General features: G+C 46.9%; 1 protein-coding gene across 1 annotated transcript in view; it reads right to left on the reverse strand.

Annotated features, from left to right (window-relative positions):
- Nucleotides 1-27,190, reverse strand: part of LOC115083783 (gastrula zinc finger protein XlCGF26.1-like) — a 46,713-nt gene that overhangs the window by 9,666 nt on the left and 9,857 nt on the right. The window contains exons 2-3 of the mRNA XM_029587802.1: nt 24,980-25,106; nt 6,869-6,988 (exon numbers count right to left, since the gene is read on the reverse strand). Coding sequence (XP_029443662.1) covers nt 6,869-6,988; nt 24,980-25,106 — 247 coding nt within the window. The remainder of the gene's footprint in view (nt 1-6,868; nt 6,989-24,979; nt 25,107-27,190) is intronic.

Genomic DNA, 27,190 nt, shown 5'->3' on the forward strand with positions numbered 1-27,190 from the left:
AGGGCCGTGGAACCTTCCACCGGGATCGTGGTGTGCTTGGCCACTGCAGAAACATAAGAATCCACTGATGGATATCGCAACAGCTCCAAGCCCTCTTCCGGGAGGGGATAGAGCTTATCCATCGCATGCCCCACCTGGAGCGAACCCTCAGGAGCCTCCCATTCCCGTAGGATAAGGAGCTTAAGCATGGGGTGGAAGGGAAAGGCCGAGGCCGGAGCCCTCCCAAAACCGGGTTCATATCCTTAGGAAGTGAGGCCATGAGATTATCCACGGAGGGACTTTCCAGACCCAGCTCCTCCAAAACAAAAGGGAGGAGGGGCTCTAGCTCCTCCTTACGAAAAAGTCGAAGGGCTCTGGGGTCATCCCCCTCTAGGGGGGGGGGGGGGCATCTGCCGAATCTGAGGAAGCAGCAGGGTCTGAGGACCCAGGAGACACCGGGGAGAGGGGAGCACCCCCGGGACCACCCACACCCGAACTGGTCCCTGAGGCTCCACAGCCGGTCCAGAGGTCAACGGCGCTGAGCGAGGGATTTTAGACGGGGGGGGGCAAGGGGGGGGCTTTCATCCATCTCATGCAGGCTAGCTAAATAAGATTTATGCATGAGGAAGACGAAGTCCGCAGAAAAAGGAACCCTGGATTTACCGGGGGGGGGGGGGGGGGGGGGGGGGAGAGGGGGGGCGAGGGAAGGTCAGGACCCCCCTCCTGGGAACCCGCAGTGGTCAAATTGGGGGTTAAATCGAAAAAATCTGGCCCCCCCCAGCTCCAGGGAGCACTGAAATCTGCCCCGACAAAAAATCCAAGATGGCAGCCGTTCCCGAGCCCTGCCGACCCGGGAAAGGCCTAGCCATGCCGGGAGGAGTGGAGCCCCGGGCTAAATTTGCTTGTCCTGCCAAGGAGGGACCTTCCCCACCCGGCAGACAAGCAGTGCAGAGGCCCTGCTGCGAAAAATGCGAGGACAACAGCCCACAAGAAACACAGGCTGTCAGCCGGGACATAGCAACCTCGGCTGAAGAAAAAAAAGCTGAAAAAACAAAGCTTGATTGACAACCTGCTGCTTCTCTGACTGCCGGTTCTAATCCTATACTGACCAGAAAAAGTTAAAAAAGCTGGTCAACTGCTGCAAATAAGTTAGAGGTAGGTGAGTACCTGCAACTTATTGAAAGTTAAAACTTTGAAACTCCTTTTTTTTTTTTTTTTACTGAGCGCAGCAGCGGGTTCAAAACCCTCTCCGCAGCCAGAGGGGGAACGAGGCCCAGAGAGCATCAGTCCCCACACCTGGAAGCGTCCACGGACTCAGGACTATGCAGGGAACCCCCTCCTGCAAAAGGGGCAAAGCCCCCCTGAGCCGGGCAAGAGCTGGGAGACTGACGTCTCCCACACAAAAAGGCACTAAAGAAGGCAAAAATTCCTTCAGAGATTCACTTTCTATAATTTTTAAAAACAAGAACCAAAAGAAGTACTTGCTTGAACCTAAAGAGAATAAAGAGGCTGACTAGCCTACAGCAGAGAACCGAAGGGGAGATGCTGCACCTGCTGGGAGACAGACGAATACTGAAGGGTGAGAGGATAGGCTCTGTCCTGATATAGGGCATCCTGCAAGTTTTAGTCTGTCTCCACCTCCTGGAAAGGAGGCTCAACCCACTGTCTGGACTGATCCGGGTACGTACAGGAACAGGGTTCTCCCAGCATTAACACACCTCAGAGAGAATAGAGGTTTAAGGCAGCTGCATCACCTCCTTACTGCAGCATTCTGATATAAAACTAGAGCACATTGGTGGATCTCAGAGAAGAATGAAGCTAAGGACTGAACATGCAAACACGGACAAGTGAATTCAATATTCAGAAAGTTTTTATGTAACTCAAACAAAACAAAAACCATGTTGTAAACTAATTTAAATTGTATTTAAATAAACCTGTGATGACCAGCACCTCAATTCAAAACATTAATGGAGGTCTTCATACACAGATACCGTTAATTTTGCAAGTGCAGCTGGTGCTTCACTATAACCCTAGACCTCACCTGAAAGTCCTTACAAAAATGGACAATAGTAAGCACTTCTTAATTTTAAATTACTTTTTTTTTAATTTGTCATATTTGCAATTAAAAGTACTTACAGATATAAGTTCTTGCTGTCTTCTTCAATTAAGCATTCTCCAAAAAATATTCAATATTCTACTATCAAAACCTGACATGGACCTTTGAAGCAGATCATTTTTGAAAGGTGGATCTGCATTAGGTTCTGATACAGTGTTGAATATTGCTGGGGAGATAGGAGATAGCAAGAAGTCACAGATACGACATGTAATTTTAATTGCATTTATAAACATGTAAATGGAGCACTCATGTAGCCCGAGGGTCACATGGTAAGCTCTGAACTCAACAATACCAAGAGAGGAAAAGGATTTGAATGATGCTTTCCAGAACCCCTGAAAAGGAAGAAACTACACATATCTTGCCAATAGGGTGACTGAGGATAAGTGATGCACTGCATTTGAGAAAAAGTTATCAAGGCGAGGATGTGGACTGTGACTGTGCCCTGTCCCAAGACAGGAATCTCAGCATAACTCCCTCAGCACTCACTGGAATAACACACATTTGAGATCAGAGATAACAGTAGTAGAGGTGGAGAAACAACACAGGCCTATGAGAAAAATGTGAATAAATCTCTTGTCTTAGCTGCTGGTACGCAAACAGCAAATTACAGTACACCGGGGAATGGATTCAGATGCTCAAAGTTTTGTGGCTATCCACCTGGTGGAGGGGTTGGTCACAGAGTTCAGACGTTTCTGGTATCTTACATTTTGTCCCCTCTGTGTCTCTTTTCAGGGGAGTGAAGAATGGGGCACTTGAGTTTGAGAAGGTGGAAGATTTGTTCTTTCAGAGGGTTTTTTGTTGTTTTTTTTGTTGTTGTTTTTTTTTTTTATTAACTAGACATCCAAACAAAGAAGCACAGAAACTGAAGCATCCATCCTTAGAAAACAGAAAAAATAAGGGAGTAAGAAGTAGATTTCAATTCAAACCAGTCTTATAATAGGTCTAATGGCCAAGAAATCTGTACATAGGGAATCATATGCAATTTCAAGCACTATATAAAGCTATTTCCAGAGTATATGGAGTGCTAAGTCTGCAAAGCTCTGTTTAAATTTGCTTTATTGATATTTCAACAATAAACATTTTACACTTGACACATTAATGGAGAATTACTTACCTGATAATTTCGTTTTCCTTAGGGTAGACAGATGGACTCAGGACCAGTGGGTTATGTGCTCCCCTGCTAGCAGATGGAGACGGAGTCAGGTTTCAAAGCTAACGTCACCCTAAATGTTTTTATTTATTTATTATTTTTATATACAGACATTCAATCTGAGATATCACATCGGTTTACATTCAGGTACTGTAGGTATTTCCCTATCCCCAGAGGGCTTACAATCTAAGTTTTGTACCTGAGGCAATGGAGGGTAAAGTGACTTGCCCAAGGTCACAAGAAGTGACAGCGAGACTCAAACCCTGGGCTCCTGGTTCGTAGCCCACTGCTCTAACCAATAGGCTATTCCTCCTCCCTGCAGTGACCTCAGCTCTTCATATTCTCTTCGAAAAGCCATTTTGGTCATATATATTGAAGAACTTGATTAGAATTTGGATACAACTTGATTAAACCCTTTGTTAACAACAGTTTTTACTCAACAAACATAAGCATCGAAACCAGCCATACTATGGATGCCCTGAACTAGGGGTAAGGCAACGGCTTACCTGTATTCATATGGAATCGAGGGTCGCCTCATCGGCAATTCCTTGGTGCCTCTCCTGGGCAGCCGTAGGTAGCATGCTGAATCCATCTGTCCACACTAAGGAAAACAAAATTATCAGGTAAGTAATTTCTCCATTTCCTAGCGTGTGGCCAGATGGACTCAGGACCAGTGGGATGCACAAAAGCTACTCCCGAACGGGGCAGGAGGCTGTCCATGGTTCAGTTAGCACTCCCTTGCAAGGCTACGCCCTCTCGAGCCTGGAGAAGGTGTGTAGGGAAGACCACGTCGCTGCTCGACAGATGGCTGGCGACAGTAGCTTAGCCTCCGCCCAGAATACTGCCTGGGCCCTAGTAGAATGAGCTTTGACCTGAAGGGGTAAAGGCTTCCCTGCCTCTGCGTAAGCTGCTTTGATTACTTCCTTGATCCAGCGACCTATAGTAGCTCATGAAACCGCTTCGCCCTGTTTCTTCCCGCAGTGAAGAACAAAACAAGCGATGTCTTGCACACCGGTTCCGACTAGATGGCGAAAAAGGCAGGAGTCTTCCATGTCCCTGTTCCTTCGGTGACAGTAAGGAGATGGATTGATTCACGTGAAACTCCGAGAACATCTTTGGTAAGAAGAAGGGGACAGTGCGAAGCTGTACTGTTTCTGCAGAAAATCGAAGGAATGGTTCCAGACAGGATAGTGCCTGTAGTTCCGAGATGCGACAGGCAGAGCATATTGACACAAAGAATACCATCTTTAGTGTTAACAGGCGTAGCGATAGCCTGTGCATCGGTCTGAAGGAAGGTCCTGCTAGGAAGTCCAATAATATGTTGAGGTTCCATATGGGGACCGGCCACTTTAAAGGTGGACGGAGTTGTTTAACCCCTTTTAGGAAACGGGCCAAGTCCGGCTGTGCTGACAGACTGTTTCTGTTCACCTCGGCCCTGAAGCAGGAGAGGGCTGCTACCTGGACCTTGAGGGACAACCCTTTCTTTGGGCTGTCCTGTAAAAATTCCAGAATCATGGGAATCTTGGCCATTTGCGGGGGCACCCCGCGGTCCTCGCCCCAGGCCTCAAATATTCTCCAGATCTGTATGTATTCCAGGGATGTTGAGAAATTCTGCACGCGGAGCAAGGTGGCGATGACTGCCACCGAGTAACCGCGCTTCTTCAGGTGAACCCTCTCAAGGGCCAAACTGTAAGAGAGAATCGAGACAGATCTTCGTGAAGAATCCGGCCCTGCTGGAGAAGGTCCCTGTTTGCGGGGAGACACAGAGGACTCCCCACGAGGAGCCTTTGCATGTCTGTATACCACGGCCATCTGGGCAACTCTGGGGCCACTAGGAGGACTAAACCTCTCTAGTGTTCTATCTTGTGTACGATGTTGCCCAGTAGAGGCCATAGGGGGGGAGGCGTACAGTAAGTCTTCCTCTGGCCAGGTCTGGACAAGGGCGTCGATTCCTTGGGAGTACTGATCTCGTCTGTGACTGAAGAACCAGGGGACTTTCGCATTGTGGCCAGTAGGTCCATGGCCGGGGAGGCCCCAGCGATTTACTAGAAGCTGGAATCCTTTGGTCACAGTGTCCATTCCCCCGGGTCCAGGTTTTCCCTGCTGAGGAAGTCCGCTGTGACATTGTCTTTTCCTGTGATGTGGGAAGCAGAGATCCCTTGTAGGTTTAACTCCGCCCATTCCATAAGGGGGTTTATTTCCAGAGACACTTGATGACTCTTGGTTCCTCCCTGGTAGTTGATATAGGCAACCGTTGTTGCGTTGTCCGACATCACTCAGATCGCTTGCCCCTGGAGCCTGTGGCTAAACTGCAGGCATGCTAGTCTGACTGCTCGAGCTTCCAGGTGGTTTATGTTCCAGTTCGTCTTTTCCTTGGTATATTGTCCCTGGGCTGTCAGCTCTGGACAGTGAGCTCCCCACCTCGGAGGCTCATATCTGTTATGAGGGCGATCCAGCTCGGTGAGGATAGGTTTATGCTCTTGCTTAGGTGGATTTCCTGTAGGCACCACTGGAACCAAGAACATATCTCTGTTGGTAGGTGGAGGTGAATAGAGTAGTCTTGGGACAGTGGGTTCCAGCGTGACAGTAAGAAGCGTTGGAGAGGCCGCATGTGAGCCTTCGCCCACTGTACTGCTTCCAGTGTTGATGCCATGAGGCAGAGGACCTGAAGATAGTCCCACACCTTGGGGTGCACATTGTGGTCATCAACCGGCGTACTTGGTCCATCAGTTTCCTCCTCCTCGGGGGAGGGAGGAAGATCTTGTTCTGCTTGGTGGGAGGGCTTGAGGCTGCTCATGTCCATGTTCATGACCCAACCGAGTTCCTGCAGGAAGGACCTGACCCTGCTGGTCACCTGTGGGCTCTCTTCCAATGACTTTGCCCGGATCAACCAGTTGTCCAAGTAGGGGTGCACCAGAATCCCTTCTTTCCTTAGTGCTGCCGCCATGACCACCATAATTTTGGTGAATGTTCTGGGGACGGTTGCCAGACCAAAGGGTAACGGCAGCCCACCACCGCAAAGCGTAGAAAACGCTGGTGGTCTTGATGGACTGGAATATGAAGATAGGCTTCGGAGAGGTCCAGGGAGGTTAAGAACTCTCCCGGTTGCACTGCCATTATGACGGAGCGTAGAGTTTCCATGCGGAAGTGCAATATCTGCAGATAACGGTTGACTATCTTGAGATCCAGGATGGGCCATAATGAGCCCTCTTTCTGGGGCACAATAAAATAGATGGAATAGCACCACGTATTTACTTAGTTCACCAAGAAATCCACCCACAAACTGCAAAGAAAAGACAAGAGTGATTGCACCTGTGAGAGTCAAGTAGGAGGTGTAAAATGCGCAGACAATTTTGGTAATGAATGCCCACCCATACACCATTTAAAACAACCACCTAGGTGCACATTTATGAACTCTGCACCATCCCAGGTCACACTGACATGCAACTCTCGAGCTTCATAGAATAGCACCCGAGCATACACCAGTGCCTGTCACAGAAACCCTGTGAGTAACTTCAGAGATCTGCAGAGGAGCTTGGGAAGGGGTCTCTGCACTTCCCAGCTGCTCCTTCCACTCTCCAGCTCAGCAGTTTTACCCCAGTCCCTCTTATTCCTGCACTCACCTGAGCAGCTGCTTTTCCCAGTTCCTCCTTCCTCTGATCCCAGCTCATCCCTGACGTACGGCTCTTCCCCTCGTTCAATGTGGGATATAATATTAGGAATGATGGTCAGAGCGCCTTCTCCTGGAGGTAATAACATTGTATTAGGTTTCTCACAGTCACTCAGCATAATATCATTGGTAATTTTTTGGAGAAGAATTAGAGTGAAGGGAAAAAAGGGATTTAGAAAAGATGATCAAATACCTTGTGGGCTGCATCAGTCTACCAGAATTTTCTATAGAAAAAGGCTTATACACGATTTAAACATGCCCTGACTACAGATTTATGGCCTTTCAGCCTCACAGCAATCTTACTGGGTTCAGAATTCCCTGGAGTCTCTGTGCTCACTCCTTAAGAAGGGACCTGTGGGATCTCCAAGGCTCACGCATCAACGTCATCTATGAATGATTCTTACCCCAGTCTAATAAAAGATCACAGCCCATAGCAGGGCCAGTTTTATCTAGGACCAATATGGGTGTGAAACCTCTGCTGGTCAGGTTTACTACAGACTTTACAGATAAAATCAATGAATTCTTTGCTTCAGTATTTACTAATGAGGATGTTGAAGAGATACCAGTTTCAGAGATGGTTTTCAAGGGTGATGAGTCAGACGAATTGAACCAAATCACTGTGAACCTGGAAGATGTAGTAGGCCAGATTGACAAACTAAAGAGTAGCAAATCACCTGGACCAGATGGTATGCATCCTAGGGTACTGAAGGAACTAAAAAATAAAATTTTTGATTTATTGGTTAAAATTTGTAAAGGAAAATTAGTTCTTATTTGATAATTTTCGTTCCTGTAGTACCATGGATCAGTCCAGACTCCTGGGTTTTGCCTCCCCTCCAGCAGATGGAGACAGAGAAATTTTGGCAGACTCTGTCCTAAACCCTGAGGTGCCACCAGTATTTCAACGTATCAAAGCAGAATGATCCAAAACCCTACTGCTGTAACTGGGGTTCAATTCCATAGAAACCAGGCTAACTAGCCCAAACGGCAACAGAGCCCGTAACAAGATTGGAAAACATCAATAAAAAAGTTCAATTTATCACTTATCTACAGAGCAAATTAACCAAGAACTGAACGAGCGGACTCTCTGTTATCCCTACGCTGAAAAGGGCAGGACTCTGGACTGATCCGTGGTACTACAGGAACGAAAATTATCAGGTAAGAACTAATTTTCCTTTCCCTGTACATACCCTGATCAGTCCAGACTCCTGGGATGTACCAGAGCTCTCCTACCCGGGGTGGGACCTTGAGAGTCCCGCTCAAACCACACCTTCACCAAAACTCCCAGAGTCTGGAGCTTGCACATCCATCCGGTAATGATGAGCAAAGGTGTGCAGAGATTTCCAAGTGGCCACTCTACAAATCTCCTGCAGTGAAATCTGTTGGCACTCAGCCCACGAGGCTGCCTGTGAACGAGTAGAATGCGCTCGGAGACCCTTCGGGAGGGGACAACCCTGAAGGAGGTATGCTGACCCAATGGCCTCTTTTAACCAATGGGCTATAGTAGCCTTCAATGCTTCATGACCTCTCCTGGGACCACTCCAGAGCATAAATAAATGGTCTGACATGCGAAAACTAATTTGTGACCTCCAAATAACGGAACAGGGTCCGGACGTCTAATCTCCGTAAATCAGTGGAGTGGGGATCAGAAGGATTCAAACCACAGAATGATGGAAGTTCCACAGACTGATTCAAGTGGAAAGAAGATACCACTTTTGGAAGAAAGGAAGGAACTGTCTGCAAGGAAACTCCCAAATCCATAATCCTCAAAAAAGGCTCCCTGCAAGACATCGCTTGAAGTTCCGACATTCTGCAAGCCGAAGAAATGGCCACAAGAAATGACACCTTTAAAGTAAAATCCTTCAAGGTAGCCCTTTTTATGGGCTCGAACGGCGCGTTACAAGGAGCTTTAAGAACCAAGTTCAAATTCCACGACGGACAAGGCCTTTTAAGCGGAGGACGCAGATGATTCGCCCCTTTAAGGAAACGTGCCACGTCAGGATGAGCGGCCAAGGAAACTCCTCATAACTTACCACGGAAACATCCACGAGCTGCTACCTGCACAGTGAGTTGCAGGACAATCCCTTAGCTGCAGGACAATCCCTACCTGCCAACCAAGTTGCAGGACACTCCCTTAGCGAGGCCCGCCTGTAAAAAGGAGAGAATATCAGACACCACTGCCCGAGCGGGATCTATGCTGTGTTGAATGAACCAGGCCTCAAATATTCCCCACACTCTAACATAAGCTAGTGAGGTAGAAGTCTTTCGCGACCTTAAAAGAGTAGCTATAACCACATCAGAGTATCCTTTGCTCTTCAAACGTTGCCTCTCAAAAGCCATGCCATGAGACAGAAGCGGTCCGCCTCATCCAAACAAACGGGCCCCTGATGCAGAAGATTTGGCAACTCTCTGAAACACAGTGGGCCATCCACCACTAGGTTGACAAGATCCACAAACCAGGGACGCCTCGGCCACTCTGGCGCAATTAGTACCACTTCCCCCGGATGAGTCTCTATTCTTCGAAGCACTCTTCCGATCAATGGCCAGGGAAGAAACACATACAGCAGGACTGCTGTTGGCCAAGGAAGAACCAGGGCATCCACTCCTTCCGCCCTTGTCTCCCAGCGCCGACTGAAGAAACGAGGAGCCTTGGCATTTCGGAATGTGGCCATGAGATCCATGCTCTGTCTGGGCCACACATGGTTTATCATCTGGAAAGCTTCTGCAGAGAGTTCCCACTCTCCGGGATCGAGAAGGTGGAGACTGAGAAAGTCGGCTTGAACGTTGTCGATCCTGGCAATGTGAGAGGCTGCGATACTGTCGAGATGGTGCTCTGACCAATGAATCAGGAGCTGAGGTTGGCTCTTGGTTCCTCCTTGACGAATGTTATAAGCCACCGCTTTCATGTTGTCCGACAGGACTCTGACCGATTTCACCTGCAAAAGCAGCAGAAAGGCTTGCAACGCCAACCTCACTGCTCTGGTCTCCAGACAGTTGATTGACCAACTGGATTCTTCCAGTGACCAGAGGCCCTGTACCGATTTGTCTTGACATACCGTTCCCCAGCCGGAGAGGCTGGCATCCGTGGTCACTACTGTCCAGACAGGCACATCCAGGGGCATATACCCCGGTTCAAGTAGTCTGAGAGGAGCCACCAGTCGAGACTGGACCGAGCAGAATCCGTAAGGGGAAGGAGAAGGTGAAACTGTTTGGAAACGGGATTCCAAAAGGAAAGCAATGCTGACTGCAGAGGTCTCATATGAGCAAAGGCTCTAGAGTGGAGGCCATGGAACCAAGGACCCTCAAGTAATCCCATACTCTTGGAGGATTTTTGGACAATAAATCTCTAATCTGTCCTTGCAGTTTGACAATGCAAGAAAAGTAGTCCAAGTGCCTGTAACTAAAAACTCACCTGAGCTAAAAACTTCTAACTTATCCCTATCAATTAAAAAGCAGAATGAAAATACAAACAAAAACCAAACTTTGAAATGTTTGTATGCTAATGCCAAAAGTCTAAGAAGTAAGATGGGAGAATTAGAATGTATAGCAGTGAATGACATAGGCTTAATTGGCATCTCAGAGATACGGTGGAAGGAGGACAACCAATGGGACAGTGCTATACTGGGGTACAAATTATATCGCAATGACAGAGAGGAGCACCCGGGAGGTGATGTAGCGCTTTATATCAGGGATGGCATAGAGTCCAACAGGATAAACATTCTGCACGAGACTAAATGCATAATCGAATCTTTATGGGTAGAAATGCCTTGTGTGTTGGGAAAGACCATAGTGATACGAGTATACTATTGTCCATCTGGTCAAGATGGTGAGACGGACAGTGAAATGCTAAGAGAAATTAGGGAAGTTAACCAAATTGGTAGTGCAGTAATAATGGGAGATTTCAATTGCCCCAATATTGACTGGGTAAATGTATCATCAGTACATGCTAGAGAGATAAAGTTCCTGGATGGAATAAATGACAGTTTTATGGAGCAATTGGTTCAGGAACTGACAAGAGAGGGAGCAATTTTAGATCTAATTCTCAGTGGAGCACAGGATTTGGTGATAGAGGTAACGGTGGTGGGGCCGATTGGTAATAGTGATCATAATATGATCAAATTTGAATTAAAAGACTGGAAGGGGGACAGTACCAAATCCACGGCTCTCGTGCTAAAATTTCAAAAGGGAAACTTTGAGAAAAAGAAAAAAACTGAAAGGAGCAGCTACAAAGGTAAAAAGTGTGCAAGAGGCGTGGTCATTGTTAAAAAATAGCATCCTAGAAGCACAGTCCAGATGTATTCCACACATTAATAAAGGTGGAAAGAAGGCAAAATGATTACCGGCATGGTTAAAAGGGGAGGTGAAAGAAGCTATTTTAACCAAAAGATCTTCATTCATAACTTGGAAGAAGGATCCAACAGAAGAAAATAGGATAATGCATAAGAGTTGGTAAGTTAAATGTAAGACATTGATAAGACAGGCTAAGAGAGAATTTGAAAAGAAGTTGACCATAGAGTCAAAAACTCACAGTAAAAACTTTTTAAAATATATCCGAAGTAGAAAGCCTGTGAGGGAGTCAGTTGGACTGTTAGATGATCGAGGGATTAAAGGGGCATTTAGAGAAGCTAAGGCCATCGCGGAAAGATTAAATGATTTCTTTGCTTCAGTGTTTACTGAAGAGAATGTTGGGGAGGTACCTGTACTGGAGAACGTTTTCATGGGTAATGATTCAGACGGACTGAACCAAATCACGGTGAACCTAGAAGATGTGGTAGGCCTGATTGACAAACTGAAGAGTAGTAAAGCACCTGGACCGGATGGTATACACCCCAGAGTTCTGAAGGAACTCAAAAAATGAAATTTCAGACCTATTAGTAAAAATTTGTAACCTATCATTAAAATCATCCATTGTACCTGAAGACTGGAGGTTGGCTAATGTTATCCCAATATTTAAAAAGGGCTCCAGGGGCGATCCGGGAAACTACAGACTGGCTAGCCTGACTTCAGTGCCAGGAAAAATAGTGGAACGTGTTCTAAATATCAAAATCACAGAACATATAGAAAGACATGGTTTAATGGAACACAGTCAACATAGATTTACCCAAGGGAAGTCTTGCCTCACAAACAGGAAAATTGGTTCTTACCTGCTAATTTTCATTCCTGTAGTACCACGTATCAGTCCAGACCGAGGGTTGAGCCTCCTTTCCAGCAGATGGAGACAGAGAAAAACTGAAAGGGTATCCTATATCAGTGCTCCCCCTGCGTCCCTTCAATATAAATGTTATCAAAGCAGAAAATTGTAACTATAACTAGAAATAAGATCAAGCAAGTAACAGTATTTAAAACTCCAAATGGAAATTGGAAACTTGAATAAATGGAAAGAAATTGCTCTTATATAAATGAGTAGATACTTCTGGTGCCTCATAAATCTTATGTATCGTTGAATGAAAAAACTGCGAGCGGTGGTGCTACAGGAATGAAAATTAGCAGGTAAGAACCAATTTTCCTTTCCCTGTACATACCCGGATAAGTCCAGACCATGGGATGTACCAAAGCTTCCCTAAGGAGGGTGGGACCAAGATAGCCCCGCTCGAAGTACCTGCCTGCCAAAGGAACCAAAAACTGGTGCCTGCACATAGAGGCGATAATGCTGAGCAAAACTATGAAGAGATTTCCAAATACCCGCTCTGCATCTCTCTTGTGGAGAAACCAACTGACTTTCTGCCCAGGAGGTAGCCTGTGAATGGAGTGAATGAGCTTTTAAACCTTCTGGGACCGGCCGACCCCGACAAATGTAAGCCGAAGCAATCGCCTCCTTGAGTCAGCGAGCGATGGTAGCCTTAGAAGCTTTATTCCCCTTATTGGGACCGCTCCACAAGACAAAAAGATGATCTGAAACCCGGAACTCATTCGTGACTTCTCAGTATCGCAGTAGAACTCGTTTCACATCAAGGCGCCTTAGGTCTCTGGTATGTGTAGAGTCAGTGTCCTCTGTAGAGAACACAGGGAGCTCCACTGACTGATTTAAATGAAGAGGAAATGACCTTAGGTAAAAAGGATGACAGTCTTAAGTGAAACTCCTGAATCAGAAAAATGGAGGAAAGGTTCTCTGCAAGACAAGGCTTGGAGCTGGGACACTCTCCTGGCCGAGCAAATAGAGACTAGAAAAACTGTCTTAAGAGTCAAGTCTTTGAGCGTGGCCCTTTTAAGCGGCTCAAAGGGCGCCTTGCAGAGGACTCAAAGCACAAGATTGAGACTCCATGATGGGCATGTAGCCCGGACAGGTGGGTTCAAATGCTTCGCCCCCTTGAGGAACCGAATGATATCTGGGTGGGCTGCCAAGGAGTAACCATTGACCCACCCTAAAAGAGTACCAAGAGCACCCGGAGAAAACTGAAAGACAAATCCTTGGAGAGACCATTCTGTAGGAAAGAAAGGACATGGGAAACTGGGGCCTTGCGTGCCACAATTCCAGAATCCGCACACATAGACTCAAACACTCTCCAAACCCGTATAAACGCGAGAGAAGTAGAAGTCTTACACGAGCGCAATAGCGTGGAGACCACCTCCTCCTTAAAACCTTTCTTCCTTAATCTCCGTCATTCAAAAGCCAGGCCGCCAGACAAAAGCGATCCGCTTGATCGAAAGATACTGGGCCTTGTTGGTGCAGGTTTGGGAGGTGACCGAGAGGAAGGGGTCCGTCCTTCGCGAGGTTTATCAGATCCGCGAACCATGGTCTTCGGGGCCAATCTGGTGCCACCAGAATGATCAGCCCCTTGTGGAGTTCTATTCTTCTGAGTATCTTCCCCACTAGAGGCCAGGGTGGGAACACGTAGAGAACGTCGCGAGGCCAGGGTAGTACAAGAGCATCCACTCCTTCAGAGCCGTGCTCTCTTCTGCGACTGAAGAATCTGGGCGCTTTTGCATTTCCCAGGGTGGCCATGAGATCCAAGTGGGTAGTGCGAATGAGAAGAGCCATCGCATCCTTGGACAATTCCCACTCTCCGGGGTCTAGATGCTGACGACTCAGGAAATCGGCTTGAACATTCTCCTTTCCCGCAATGTGTGAGGCTGCCGAGTCAGATGCCATTCTGCCCAGGAAAAAACAAACAATCTGCTTGCTTCTAGGGCTACCAGGCTACTCCTGGTTCCACCCCGACGATTGATGGAGGCTACTGTGGTGGCATTGTTGGAGAGGACCCAAACCATCTGGTGATGGATCAAGAGCAGGAAAGCCTTGAGCATCAGGCGAACCACTCGGGCTTCCAGGCGATTGATGTGCCATCGAAATTGGACCAGAGACCATTGACCTTGTATTGACTGAAACTGGCAGATCGCTCCCCAGCCCATAAGGCTGGCATCCGCCGTCCCAATGATCCACTGAGGGGTTTCCAGGTGCACACCGAGCAGGTGGTCGAGTGACAGCCACCACTGAAGGCTGGAGATGATAAAATCGGAGAGCGGTAAGGGCATCTGAAACTCCTCAGAGACCGGCTTCCAACAGGACAGTAAAGCTTTCTGTAAAAGACGCATATGTGTGAAGGCCTATGGAACCAAATCGATAGTTGAAACCATAGAACCCAGGACCTGTAGGTAGTCCCAGGCTGTGGGCATGGAGAGATTGAAAAGATGTAGAACTTGGGCCATGAGTTTGAGCGCCCAGCTCTCGGGAAGGGAAACCTTCCTCGCGCATGTATCGAAACGTGCCCCTAAGAATTCCAGGACCTGAGCTGGCTTGAGGCTGCTCTTGGAGAAATTGACTATCCAACCAAGGGAGCTGAGAAACGCCAAAACCTTGTCGACTGCAGCTTTGCAAATATATTTTTTATTAATTATCTTGCCTTTCATTATTGTTTATTCCTTTCATTTCTTGCTCGTGCTGCCCTCCTTCCTCCTGATGCTCTTGCCCCCTATTCTTGCCTGCTCCACTCTCACCCCTTCCGCGTTCATTGTAATTTCTGCCTGCTTTAGTTATTTGTAAACTGGCATGATGTGTCCTACGAATGTCGTATATTAAAAGCTCCTAAATCAGAGATCACGTGACCCTTTGACGGGAGAGGATGTGATCCCCCATCGCTGAGCTCGGGCCCCCGCCTTTCAGCCTCATCCAGCGCCATCGGTGACTTTTCCTACCTGTGCTTGACCTGGTAAAAACTGTCTGCAATGCTGCTTTGCGGGTGAATCCCGATGGCGACGCGGGGGGGGGGGAAAGAAAAAGAAAAGGACAAAGACCGCGAGAAGGCGCGCATGGCAGACGGCAACCCGGAAGTGCTGGGGGAGATGCCGGAACAAAGCGCTCCCGTGCCGGCGCGACGGCGGAGCTGACCGTGGCGGTTTTTGCGGCCCTCACCCCGGAGTTTCAAAAAATTTCGGAGCAGTTAAAGGAGCTCAATGCGGGAATGGCCACGATCGATCGCCGTTTTGTGGAACTGGAAACGCGGGTCTCTAGAAACCAAGATGGCCTCCACGTAGCCACCGCCGACATCACGTCCCTGAAGGCAGATATTGGTCAGCAGGCCCTCAGAATAGAAGACCTTGAGAATCGCTCACGAAGGGCTAATATAAGATTGGTGGGGTTGCCGGAAAGCTTACCCGAATACCAACTGCCCACCTTCCTCAAGGGATGGCTCCCTCAGGTTTTGAAGCTGACGGGACTGTCAGGGCTCCTCCGTGTGGAACGAGCCCATCGTTTAGGCCCCAAACAAGAAGGCCAGGCTAAACCCCGCGTGGTTATATCCAAAGTCCTAAATTATTCTCACAAGGCAGCCATTATTAAGGCTTTTCAGCAAGGGACTAAACCAAGTTATGAAAACCATCCAGTTTTGATTTTCCAGGATTTCTCCCAGGCGGTGTCTCAACAGCGCAGGGCTCTGGCGCCGTATTGTTCGCAGCTTTTTCAAAGAGGCATCCGAGCGGTGCTTGTTTACCCGGCTAAAATGCGGATGCAAACAGACCAGGGGGTGCGCTGGTTTACTGATGTGGCAGCGATACAGCAATATATCCAAGCCTTGCCAGCACAGGCAGCTTCTGTAACCTGAAGGAAGGCTGCGGTTGATGTGAAAGCGAAATGTGGATGCAGATCCTCGAGCAAGACCAATAGACTATCCTGTTCACAATTGAACCTACTTGGCTTTGTTTGTTACTACTAGTTTCGTGTTTGGTGTTTATGAACTCTCACGCTGCCCTGGAACAGTAATGGAGTGAATACATTAACTGTCAGTATCTGCTATCAATGACAGCTGACTGGCCGTGGTGGAGAGCGGACTGTTCTGGAGCTGACTGACCACTGTAGAAGAGGGGGAGGCCCTCCTGTTAGCTAATGCTCTTAGGTCCCATGCATGTTGGGAGGGCTGGAAGTCTCAATTGGCAGGTTGTGGGCGAAATACATAAGGACTGGCACAGAAAGTTTTTCTACGTTGACTGTTATGATTTTTATATGCAATTTTTAATCAGTTATTGGTTACACTTGAGTGCTGTCTGATGGGGATGTGGGGGGGGGGCTGAGCCTTGGGTCGGTGTGATCTTCCCCTACTATCGCTAGGATGGTGGGCTTGGGGGAATTGGCTAGGAAGGGTCTGGGGGGTGGGGCTAGGGTGGGTTGGGTAGGGGGGGAAGGGATGGGAGACCATGTTTAGGTTCTACGGGGGAACCTACTATGACCTTCCATTACTCACATTTCAGGCTATGAGGGGGACGCTATGCTGGGAGGCGTATTCCCTCATTTGATTTGATCTGTTTTTTCTTTTTCATTACCTAATCATTCAGTTCACTTGAATATGAGCAATTTTCGTTACTTCTCTTGGAATGTAGGAGGCATAAACTCTCCTATTAAAAAGGACTAAAATTCTGCAGTTATTACATAAAAAGAAGACAGATGTGGTCTTCCTGCAGGAGACCCATCTGTCGGATCTAGAACATGAGAAGTTGAAACAACGGTGGGTGGGTTCGGTATATTATGCATCTGCCAGTTCTCATTCGGCTGGCGTAGCCATTTTGATTCGGCGGTCATTCCCTCTCCAGATTACTAAGGAAATTAAGGACCCTAATGGTCAATATATTGTGCTATTGGGGGAACTATATCATATCCCTGTTATCTTATGTAACCTATATGCCCCTAATGTGTATCGAGCTTCTTTTTTCACTGAACTTTGTGCACTTTTACTACCGCATATTGACGATTTGATTATAGTGGGCGGGGATTTTAATGCTGTCAGAGACCCTTTGCTAGATAAAGCCACCCCTGCTAAGAATCCAGGATCCCCTAAGTAAGGGGCTCACACTTTTAGAACACTTCTTACATCTTACGGATGTGTGGCGCACGCTGCATCCTCAGGACAAGGAGTTTACGCATGTTTCTAGGGCTCATGCTACCCACTCACGCCTGGACTATTTATTATTGAGTACTAATCATTTCGGTAAGGTTGTGGGGGCAGGGATCAAGGATATTCTTATTTCTGATCACGCCCCGATTTGGCTTGAGTTGACAAATCCTCTAGCATCCCACTCCACCTATGTATGGCGGTATCCGTATTTTTTAGCAGAAGATGTTGCTTTTCAGGAATATTTAAAAGAGCGCTGGGTTTCGTTTGAAATCTTGAACGCCCAACATAAAGATGACCCAGTTCTTTTTTGGAATACAGCCAAAGCAGTACTTCGAGGAGAAATAATCTCGTATGTAGCTCATAGGAAGAAATCCCAAGATCAGCAGCTCCTCCTGCTTAGTACTCAATTCCAAAAAGCAAGACTGGCGCTTGTGCGCTGTCATTCATTGAAAAATAGGGAAAATTACCTAACTTTACAGACGGCTATTAATTCCCTCATTCATCAGCGCACAAAAAAAAGTATACTCTTTTATCGGTATAAGCTTTTCCAATTTGGGCAAAAGTCCGGTAAGCTGATGGCGACTTTAATTAAATCAGCTAGAGGGAACAGGCATATCCCTGCGATTAAGAACTCCCAACAACAGATAGTTCATGATGTTGGTAGCATCTGCCAAGCTTTTCACGCTTACTTTTCTAAGCTGTATAGTTCAGAGGGGTGGGATGCATCCAAATGGGAGGCTTTCGGGGATCTCATTCAACTCCCTTCCTTGACTTTGGAATATTACCGTTATTTAAATGAACCCATTTGGGAAGAGGAAGTTAACCGGGTTATCTTGCAAGCGAGTAAGTTGAAGGCTCCAGGCCCCGACGGATATGGCTCTGACTTTTACAAATGTCTGGTAGCCCTGCTCTCTAAATTGCTTCCCACAGTGTTTCAATCTTTGATTGGACAGGGGACCTTTCCCCCGGGTGGCAATCAGGCATATGTGACTCTCATACCTAAACCAGGAAAGGACCCTCTATTGCCTATGTCTTATCGGCCCATTTCCTTGCTGAATATGGATCATAAGATTTTGGCAAAGATTCTCGCAGAGCGTCTGGAGAATGTTCTGCCTTCTTTGATACAATCCGGGCAAGTGGGTTTCATCAAAGGACGATATGCTCTATGCAATATTCGTCAAATTGTTACTGCCATGGCACTCTGTCAGAGAGTAGGAGACCCTTATTTGGTAGTTAGTCTCGACGCTGAGAAGGCCTTTGACAGAGTGGAGTGGGGTTATATGTTTCATGTGTTAAAAATGATAGGGTTTGGGGGTTATTTTTACCAAGCAGTTGAACTCCTATATACCACTCCTGAAGCACGTATATTAGTTAATGGGGGACTGACTGATTCATTTGCTGTATCCAGGGGAACCAGACAAGGCTGCCCGTTAACCCCGTTACTTTTTCTTCTTGTTTTAGAACCCTTTTTGCTGGCTATACAATCTACGCCAGCCATTAGGGGAATACAATTTCAGGGTGGGGGACAGTGAGATTTTCAAATATGCAGCCTTTGCTGATGATGTGCTGTTATTTCTTACGTCCCCACACAGGTCATTACAGTTGCTTCTGGAACTATTTAATAACTTTGCTACCTTTTCTGGCATGCGTATTAATTGGGACAAGTCCGATGCCCTGGCCTTTCCTGACTCCCTTAAGGAGCGCTGGGGGGCTTCATTTCCCCTTCAGTGGGCGCCAGGCTCTCTCAAATACTTGGGGATCTATCTTGTGAATGATATATCACAAATGTATCATAGTAACATAACAACTCGGCTGCTCCACACCACTCAGGAGAAGTTACACACGTGGCACACCTTGCCGTTCTCTTTAAGCGGAAGGATTAATCTGTTTAAAATGGTGATGTTACCCAAATGGCTATATGTCTTCCAAAATTTCCCCATGATACTTTCCGCTCGGCATCTTAAACGCATAGATCAGCTACTTCACCGGTTTATTTGGAGGGGTGGGAAGGCTAGGATTCAGCTGCCAAGGTTAAGGTATCCTTGGGATAAGGGTGGTATGGGGGTTCCGAACCTTTATAACTATGGAATGGCGGCCAATCTCCGCCTAATCCGGGGCCGGTTCTTGGGGAAATCTGCTTATATTAACATAGTGGCTGAGGCCACCTTTACCAGGCCTCTGGCTTTAAGTTATATTCTAATGAGCCTAAGTACTGATATTCCCCCAGGGCTGGTTAACCATCCACTAATAGCACCCCTCAGGAAAACATGGGCCCGTCTGACACGTCAATTGGAGATTCCCCGACATTGTACGTCTTTCATACCTCTTAGAGGCAACCTAGATTTCACCCCAGGGTCCACGACTGTGCACTTTAGACACTGGCATCACAAAGGTATATTATACTTGGGTCATGCAATGGATGAAGACTGTTGTCTCCTGCCGTTTGAACGCATACAAGAACTATATGGTCTTCCTGGATCTCATTTTTTTGGATACTTGCAACTTAATCATTATCTTCAGTCACTGGATTCCCCGGCCCAGCACTCAGCAACATTTAAAACTCTAAATGAGTTTTTTCAATTTGACCAAACTGCGGATCTGTCTCTCTCGACTTACTATAAGCGGTTATACCGTAGGCTTCCCAGGGACTTTTATCAAGTCACACTAGACCGCTGGAATCGAGATGGCGCTTTTGTGTTAACACTCCCTATTTTTTCATCTAGTGTGAGAAGTATTTTTACTATCACTGGAAGTATGTACTTTAGGGAGATGCATTTAAAATTTTTACATAGGGCTTATATTTCGCCTCACATTGCCTTTAAAGCTGGCATTGTCAATGTTGCTGGGTGTGTGTGCTGTGGGAAGAAGCAGGGAACCCTGTCTCATGTTTTCTGGGAGTGTCCATCACTTCAAAGGTATTGGCACCAAATTGGGGGATATTTGGAATCTTTGGGAGGGATCCGCCTACCGTTCTCCCCTTATCTTTGGCTGTTTCACTGTGTTACTCACCACCTAGTAAGACAACCTGGTCTACATATCTTGCTTAAAAAGGCAGGTCTGGTGGGGGAAAAGGTACTTCTTCTCCACTGGTGCAATGCTGAACCGCCCTCCTTTTGAACCTGGCGGATTCATTTTCACAAACTCATGCAGATGGAACAGCTTTATGCCCGTAGCTCGCCCAAACGGAGGAAATTATTTCTTCAAACCTGGGAGCCTTACATCCAAGCTTTGCCTCATAGAGCTAGAAGTTTGGTTCTTAATGCTTGTCATTGAGTAGTCGGAGAGTAAATGGAGATTATTCATGGTTTAATTAGGTCTCCTTGGGGAGGGAGGGGGAAAGGGGTATCAGAGGTACTTGGCGGGGGGGGGGGGGTGGAATGGATAGAACTGATTATTGTTAAAAGGGTGTGACAGTTGCTTAGTCAGCATTCTGCTCGTTTTGGAAGTATTTCTGTTTTTCTATTTTAGGATTATATGCTGCGCTTGTTCCTGTATATATTTTGTGATTCACCCAATAAAAACCGTTTACACAAAAAAAAGCTCCTAAATAAATAAATAAATAATTTTGCCCGAATGAGCCAGTTGTCCAGGTAAGGATGGACCAGTATACCCTCCCGCCGGAGGGCGGCCGCCACCACCACATTACCTTGGTAAATGTGTGGGGGGCAATGCTAGTCCAAACAGAAGCGCCCGAAACAGGTAATGATGTCCGAGGATGTTGAAGCATAGGTACCTCTGATGTTTCGGGCGAATTGGGATATGGAGATACGCCTCTGTCAAATCCAGGGAAGCTAGGAATTCGTGGGAGTGAACTGCTGCTATGACTGAATGCAAAGTCTCCATCCGAAAATGGGGAACTGAGTGCTTTGTTGACTTTCTTGAGGTCCAGAATCGGTCGAAAAGAACGTTCTTTTTGGGAACCATAAAGTAAATGGAATAATGGCCTGATCCTTGCTCAGAGGGGGACAGAAACGATGGCACCAAGCTGCTGCAGCCTGCCCACAGTTTGGCGCGCCACCTGCTGTTTCCGAGGGGTCCGCAAGGAGAGACACCAGGTAGCGATCTGGGAGAGGCCGTGCAAATTCTAAAGCGTAGCCTCGTTCTATTACTTCTAAGACCCACTGATCTGAAGTAATTTTGACCCATTCCTCGAGAAAAAGGGAGAGCCGGGCTCCTAGATTGGGGAAGGAGGAATGGGCCGGCCGCATCTCATTGGGAGGACTTTGGGGTGGATCCTTGAGGGCGTCCCTCCCGGAATGATCTCCATCCACGAAAGGAATTAGACCATGATTGAGACCTTGTGGAGGTGTTTTGTTGTGGAGCCCCTTGCGGCCTGTTGAACCTGCACTGTCCCCTGAAGCGAGAGCGCGAAGGAAAAAAGGAACTGGAAGGCTTAGGGCGGTCCTCAAGGAGCTTATGAATCTTGTTGTCCCTCAGGGACTTGATAAGTTGTTCCAGATCTTCTTCGAAGAGAAAAATTACCTTTGAAAGGAAAAATGCCCAATTGCGATTTGGAAAAAGAGTTTGCCGCCCAATTTCGCAGCCAGAGGAGATGCCTGGCTGAGACAGCTGAAACCATAGATCTGGCCAGCACCCTGAGGAGATTGTAGAGGGCATCCGCCCCAAACGCAATAGCAGCTTCTAGACGTTCCGCCTCTGCAGACGGGAGGTCCTGGGTGCTGAGTAGTTGTTGAACCCACCTAAGACGTGCCCGCTGCCTGAGACTGCTACAGACTGTCACCCGAACAACAAGTGCCAAAACTTCAAATATTCTTTTGAGATAAACTTCCAACTTATAGTCCTGAAGATCCTTCAAGGCCATCACTCCCACCACTGGAATGGTAGTTCTCTTCGTGACAGTGGAAACCGAAGCGGCCACCTTAGGGACCTTGAGCATCTCTAGACACTGGTCTGGGAGGGGATAGAGCTTGTCCATAGCTCTGCCCACCCGTAAGCCGGCTTCGGGAGCTTCTCATTCCCATAGGAGTAACTGCATAAGCATCGGATGAAACGGGAAGGTACATGGGGCAGCCTTTGGGCCAGCCAGGACCAGGTCTACGTTGCTAGAAGACGAGGCACTCGTACTTTCCTCCGGAGGGGCATCTATGCCCAGCTCTGCTAAAACAAAGGGTATGAGCGGATCCAGCTCCTCCCGCTGGAACAGGCATAACACCCGTGGGTCATCCCCCTCCACCGGAGGATTCTGATTTAGAATATCCGCATCTGGGTCAGAGTCTGGGAGCTGAGGTGGCAAGTTAGCAGGATCTGGCAGATACCCCCGGTACAATCCGAACCTGATTTGCCCCTTGAGGATTAGGGATTTTGGGTCCCTGATCTGTAGATGCCCTAGGGCCCTTTGCAGGCAGAGGGACTATTGGAATCCTTGCAGGAGAGAGGTCTGTGGGTGGCTCATCCTGCTGTAATAATCTGGCAATGTATGCTTTATGTAAGAGGAGGACAAAATCCATGGAAAAATGGCTAGGCGCTTTCCCTGGCATTAGGGGAGGAGGTTCATCGGGCTGGGGGTCAGGGCAGACATCAAAGAGACCCAAGGAGCTTAAATCTGGAGGGGACTGATGGACAGGAAAGGAATACGATGAGTGAGGTTATCAAATTTGCGGATGATACAAAATTATTCAGAGTAGTTAAATCACAAGCGGATTGTGATACATTACAGGAGGAACTTGCAAGACTGGAAGATTGGGCATCCAAATGGCAGATGAAATATAATGTGGACAAGTGCAAGGTGATGCATATAGAGAAAAATAACCCTTGCTGTAGTTACACAATGTTAGGTTCCACATTAGGAGCTACCACCCAGGAAAAAGATGTAGGCATCATAGTGGATAATACTTTAAAATCGTCGGCTCAGTGAGCTGCAGCAGTCAGAAAAGCAAACAGAATGTTAGGAATTATTAGGAAGGGAATGGGTAATAAAACAGAAAATGTCATAATGCCTATGTATCCCTCCATGGTGAGACCGCACCTCGAATACTGTGTACAATTCTGGTCGCCGCATCTCAAAAAAGATATAGTTGCAATGGAGAAGGTACAGAGAAGGGCTACCAAAATGATAAAGGGGATAGAAAAGCTCCCCTATGAGGAAAGACTGAAGAGGTTGGGGCTGTTCAGCTTGGAGAAGAGACAGCTGAGGGGGGATATGATAGAGGTCTTTAAAATTATGAGTGGTCTTGAACGAGTAGATGTGAATCGGTTATTTACACTTTTGGATAACAGAAGGACTAGAGGGCACTCCATGAAGTTAGCAAGTAGCACATTTAAGACTAATCGGAGAAAATTCTTTTTTCACTCAATGCACAATAAAGCTCTGGAATTTGTTGCCGGAGGATGTGGTTAGTGCAGTTAGTGTAGCTGGGTTGAAAAAAGGTTTGGATAAGTTCTTGGAGGAGAAGTCAATTCACTACTATAAATAAAGTTGACTTGGGCAATGGCCTTTGCTATTACTGGCATCAGTAGCATGGGATCTTCTTAGTGTTTGGGTACTTGCCAGGTTCTTGTGGCCTGGTTTGGCCTCTGTTGGAAACAGGATGCCCTTGGTCTGACCCAGCATGGCAATTTCTTATGTTCTTATGCAATGTCTCAGACTCTTGTCCTAATGTCAAGACTCCTTCCACCATCTCCAACACAAACTCATCTCTCCATTTTCTCCTCCTCCTCCTCACTACAATTACTAAGAAATACTTTCCCTTTCTATCCTGTTACACTCCTCTCCCACCTCCCATCCCCTCCTCTTCCCTTTTTTGTTTTTGTAACCTGGGAGTTTTCTCATATACCTTTGTACCTCCAGTTCAATCAGAACTATTGTTGAGACTAGCATCGTGAGTCTTATTTATTTTAACATTTTTATATACCGATAGCCGTTTGCACATCGTACCGGTTTACATGGAACCATATGGAAGGCCACCAAAGGGGTGTATCCTTTACATAGAACACAAAACAGTGATAAACAGTGATAAACAAAACAAACATCAGAGGCTAACTTTGGTTCAGCATATAAACCAGGAAGAAATTAAATATACATACAGCTTATATAAGTAAAATGGCATATATACATTGGGAATAGTTAACAAGAGGTTCGAAAGGGAGAGAAATAATTTGACAAGAGATTTAAAGGGTAAGGTATAAGAACTGGAGAAGGGAAGAAAACTAATGGGTGCACAACTAAACAAGTTGGGAAGGGGCAATTGGGAAGCTGTGGGTGAGCAGAGGTAAGTCTATTGAAATAGCCGAGGCGTTGAGGGATTTAGGTGAAGGCCTGCTGAAACAGCCAGGTTTTTAATTTTTTTTTACACTTGGGTGTAAAGGTTTCAGTGCGGAGTTCGTGTGGCATAGAGTTCCAGAAGGTAGGGCCGGCCAGAGTTAACGCTTTTAGTCTTAAATGCCAGGGTATTTGGAATTCTCTCCCCATGTTATACCCCTCCCAAAACATGAGTCTTCTTATTACAGGGACGGAACTGGGCAGGAGGGGGTGGGGCAGACAACAGAACCCCTTTTGGAACCCTGCAATCATGGATACTGAATCTAGCCACTAGGTGTCACCCCTGAGCAATGATCCTGACTCCCTGTCCCGTCCCCTCCCCTCCTCCCGAGCTATGAACGCTGCCTCTGCAGCATCCCTAGCCCCAGTGACTCAGGGAACAAAAGACCCAACTTCACTCAATTAAATTATATTCTGTTTTCCCCTCCCCAAAAGATGAATTTTTTAAATAAATGTCCCTCCTTACCCAGTGATCTGAGGGTCTGATAATTCTCCTTCATCACCTCCTTGTAAAGCTCCTTCTGCCATTCTTCTAAACCCTCCCACTCCTCCTGTGAGAAATAGACAGCGATGTCCTCAAAGGTTACTGGGTCCTGAAACACAAACCACAAATACTCAGCACCTTCTGCATCAGGAGACCTCCCAGTGCTGGGACTCAGCAGGGCAGGGAGGAGACATTTCTGGGAGTACAAAATTCACAGTCCCCTCACACACAGTCCCAGAGCAGGATTATATTTCAGGAGACCTCCCAGTGCTGGGACTCAGCAGGGTGGGGGAAGAGTTTTTTGGATGTAAATAATTCTGTCACAAAAACCACACAGGCCCAGAGCAGGACTACAGCAACCTGGGATACTAAATTTTACTTTGAGTGACTCCTGATCTCTCTCCCAGTGTCCCAGGTTAAAAAGCTGCAGCAGTGTTTATATAGAGAGAGGGCAGTAATGCAGTGCTTAATACCTGTCATTATGAAGTTCTCCCTTTTTCATTTTTAACCAGTAAACTTAGCAATTCAAAGATATGCAAAACATAATATGATGTGTGAGCAGGTAGACTCGTGAGAATCACCAACATCGGTTACTTTAACCTTTATTAGATACAGTAAAGGGCTTCATTATATATATATATAAAATCTCTCTTCTCCCAGTCTTATAATGAAGCCCTTTACTGTATCTAATAAAGGTTAAAGTAACCGGTGCTGGGGATATATATATATACCTTGGCATTTCCTTGAAATTCCACCCTCTCCACCACCACCACCACCATTTATTCCAATAAAGAAGTCTGTAACGGAGAAATTACTTACCTGATAATTTTCTTTTCCTTAGTGTAGTCAGATGGGCTCAGGGCCATTGGGTTATGTTCCCCTGACAGCAGATGGAGACAAGAGTCAGGTTGCAAAGCTGATGTCACAGTACATATAGCCCTGCAATGTCCTCAGCTCTCCAGTATTCTCTTCAAAAGCCACTGTGGGCATACTAGTGAAAAAAGACGACTAAAAATATGATCAAAATGGATAAACATAACTGAACTCAACCAACAGTAAACTGAACTTCAGTAAGAACATAGGTACCCTAATCTAGGGACTGGATGAACACTTACCAGTCATCTCTTGGAGGGAGGGAGAGAGGATCCGTGGCGCAGTTCGTGGGCAGCTGAGGGCGGGAAGCTGAGTCCATCCGTCTACACTAAGGAAAACAAAATTATCAGGAAAGTAATTTCTCCATTTCCTAGCGTGTAGCCAGATGGACTCAGGACCAATGGAATAATCAAAAGCTACTCCCGATCGGTGCGGGAGGCTGCCCACGGTCCAGTCAACACCACCCATGCAAAGGTTACGTCCTCTCAGGCCTGTACTTCCAGGCGATAAAAACTAGAGAAGGTGTGCAAGGAGGTCCACGTCGCCTCTCGACAGATATCAACGGGAGACAGCATTCATAACTTCCACCCATGAGACTGCCTGAGCCCTAGTGGAATGAGCTCTCATCTGAGAAGGCAATGGCTTTCCAGCCTCCACATAGGCTCCCATGAGCACCTCTTTAATCCAGAGAGCTATGGTAGCTTGCGAAGCTGGTTCATCCTCTTTCCTCTCACCGTGAAGGACAAACAGGCGGTCCATCTTTCGGACCAGTTCTGAGACATCCAGATACCGCACTAAAAGTCTCTTCATAACGAAATGACAGAGGAGACTATATTCCTCCATGTCCTTGAGTATATCTAGGGATGGCAACGAAATGGACTATTGCAAATGAAACTCCTTTGGGCAAGAAGGATGGGACAGTACGTAGCTACAACGCTCCTGGGGTCATCCAGAAGAACGGCTCCCAGCATGACAATGCCTGCAGTTCAGAGATGTGACATGCCAAGCATATAGCCACCAGGAACACAGTCTTCAAGGTCAATAAGCTCAAAGAAAGACTCTGCAGCAGCCAAAAAGAAGGATCCGCCAACAATTCCAGTACTAAACCGAGATTCCATAAGGGAACCAGTAACCGTAGGGGAGGTCGAAGGTGCTTCACTCCCTTCACAAAAAGGGCCACGTTAGTGTTAGCCGAAAGGGAGGCCCCATTCACCTTACCCTTGAAACAGGAGAGAGCCGCTACTTGCACCTTCAAGGAGTTAAGGGCCAACTCTTTATTCAAACCATTCTGCAAAAATTCCAGAATAAATGAGACTGACT

The sequence above is a fragment of the Rhinatrema bivittatum genome, chromosome 2 (genome assembly GCF_901001135.1).
Source record: "Rhinatrema bivittatum chromosome 2, aRhiBiv1.1, whole genome shotgun sequence".
In the NCBI taxonomy this organism is placed as follows: domain Eukaryota; kingdom Metazoa; phylum Chordata; class Amphibia; order Gymnophiona; family Rhinatrematidae; genus Rhinatrema; species Rhinatrema bivittatum.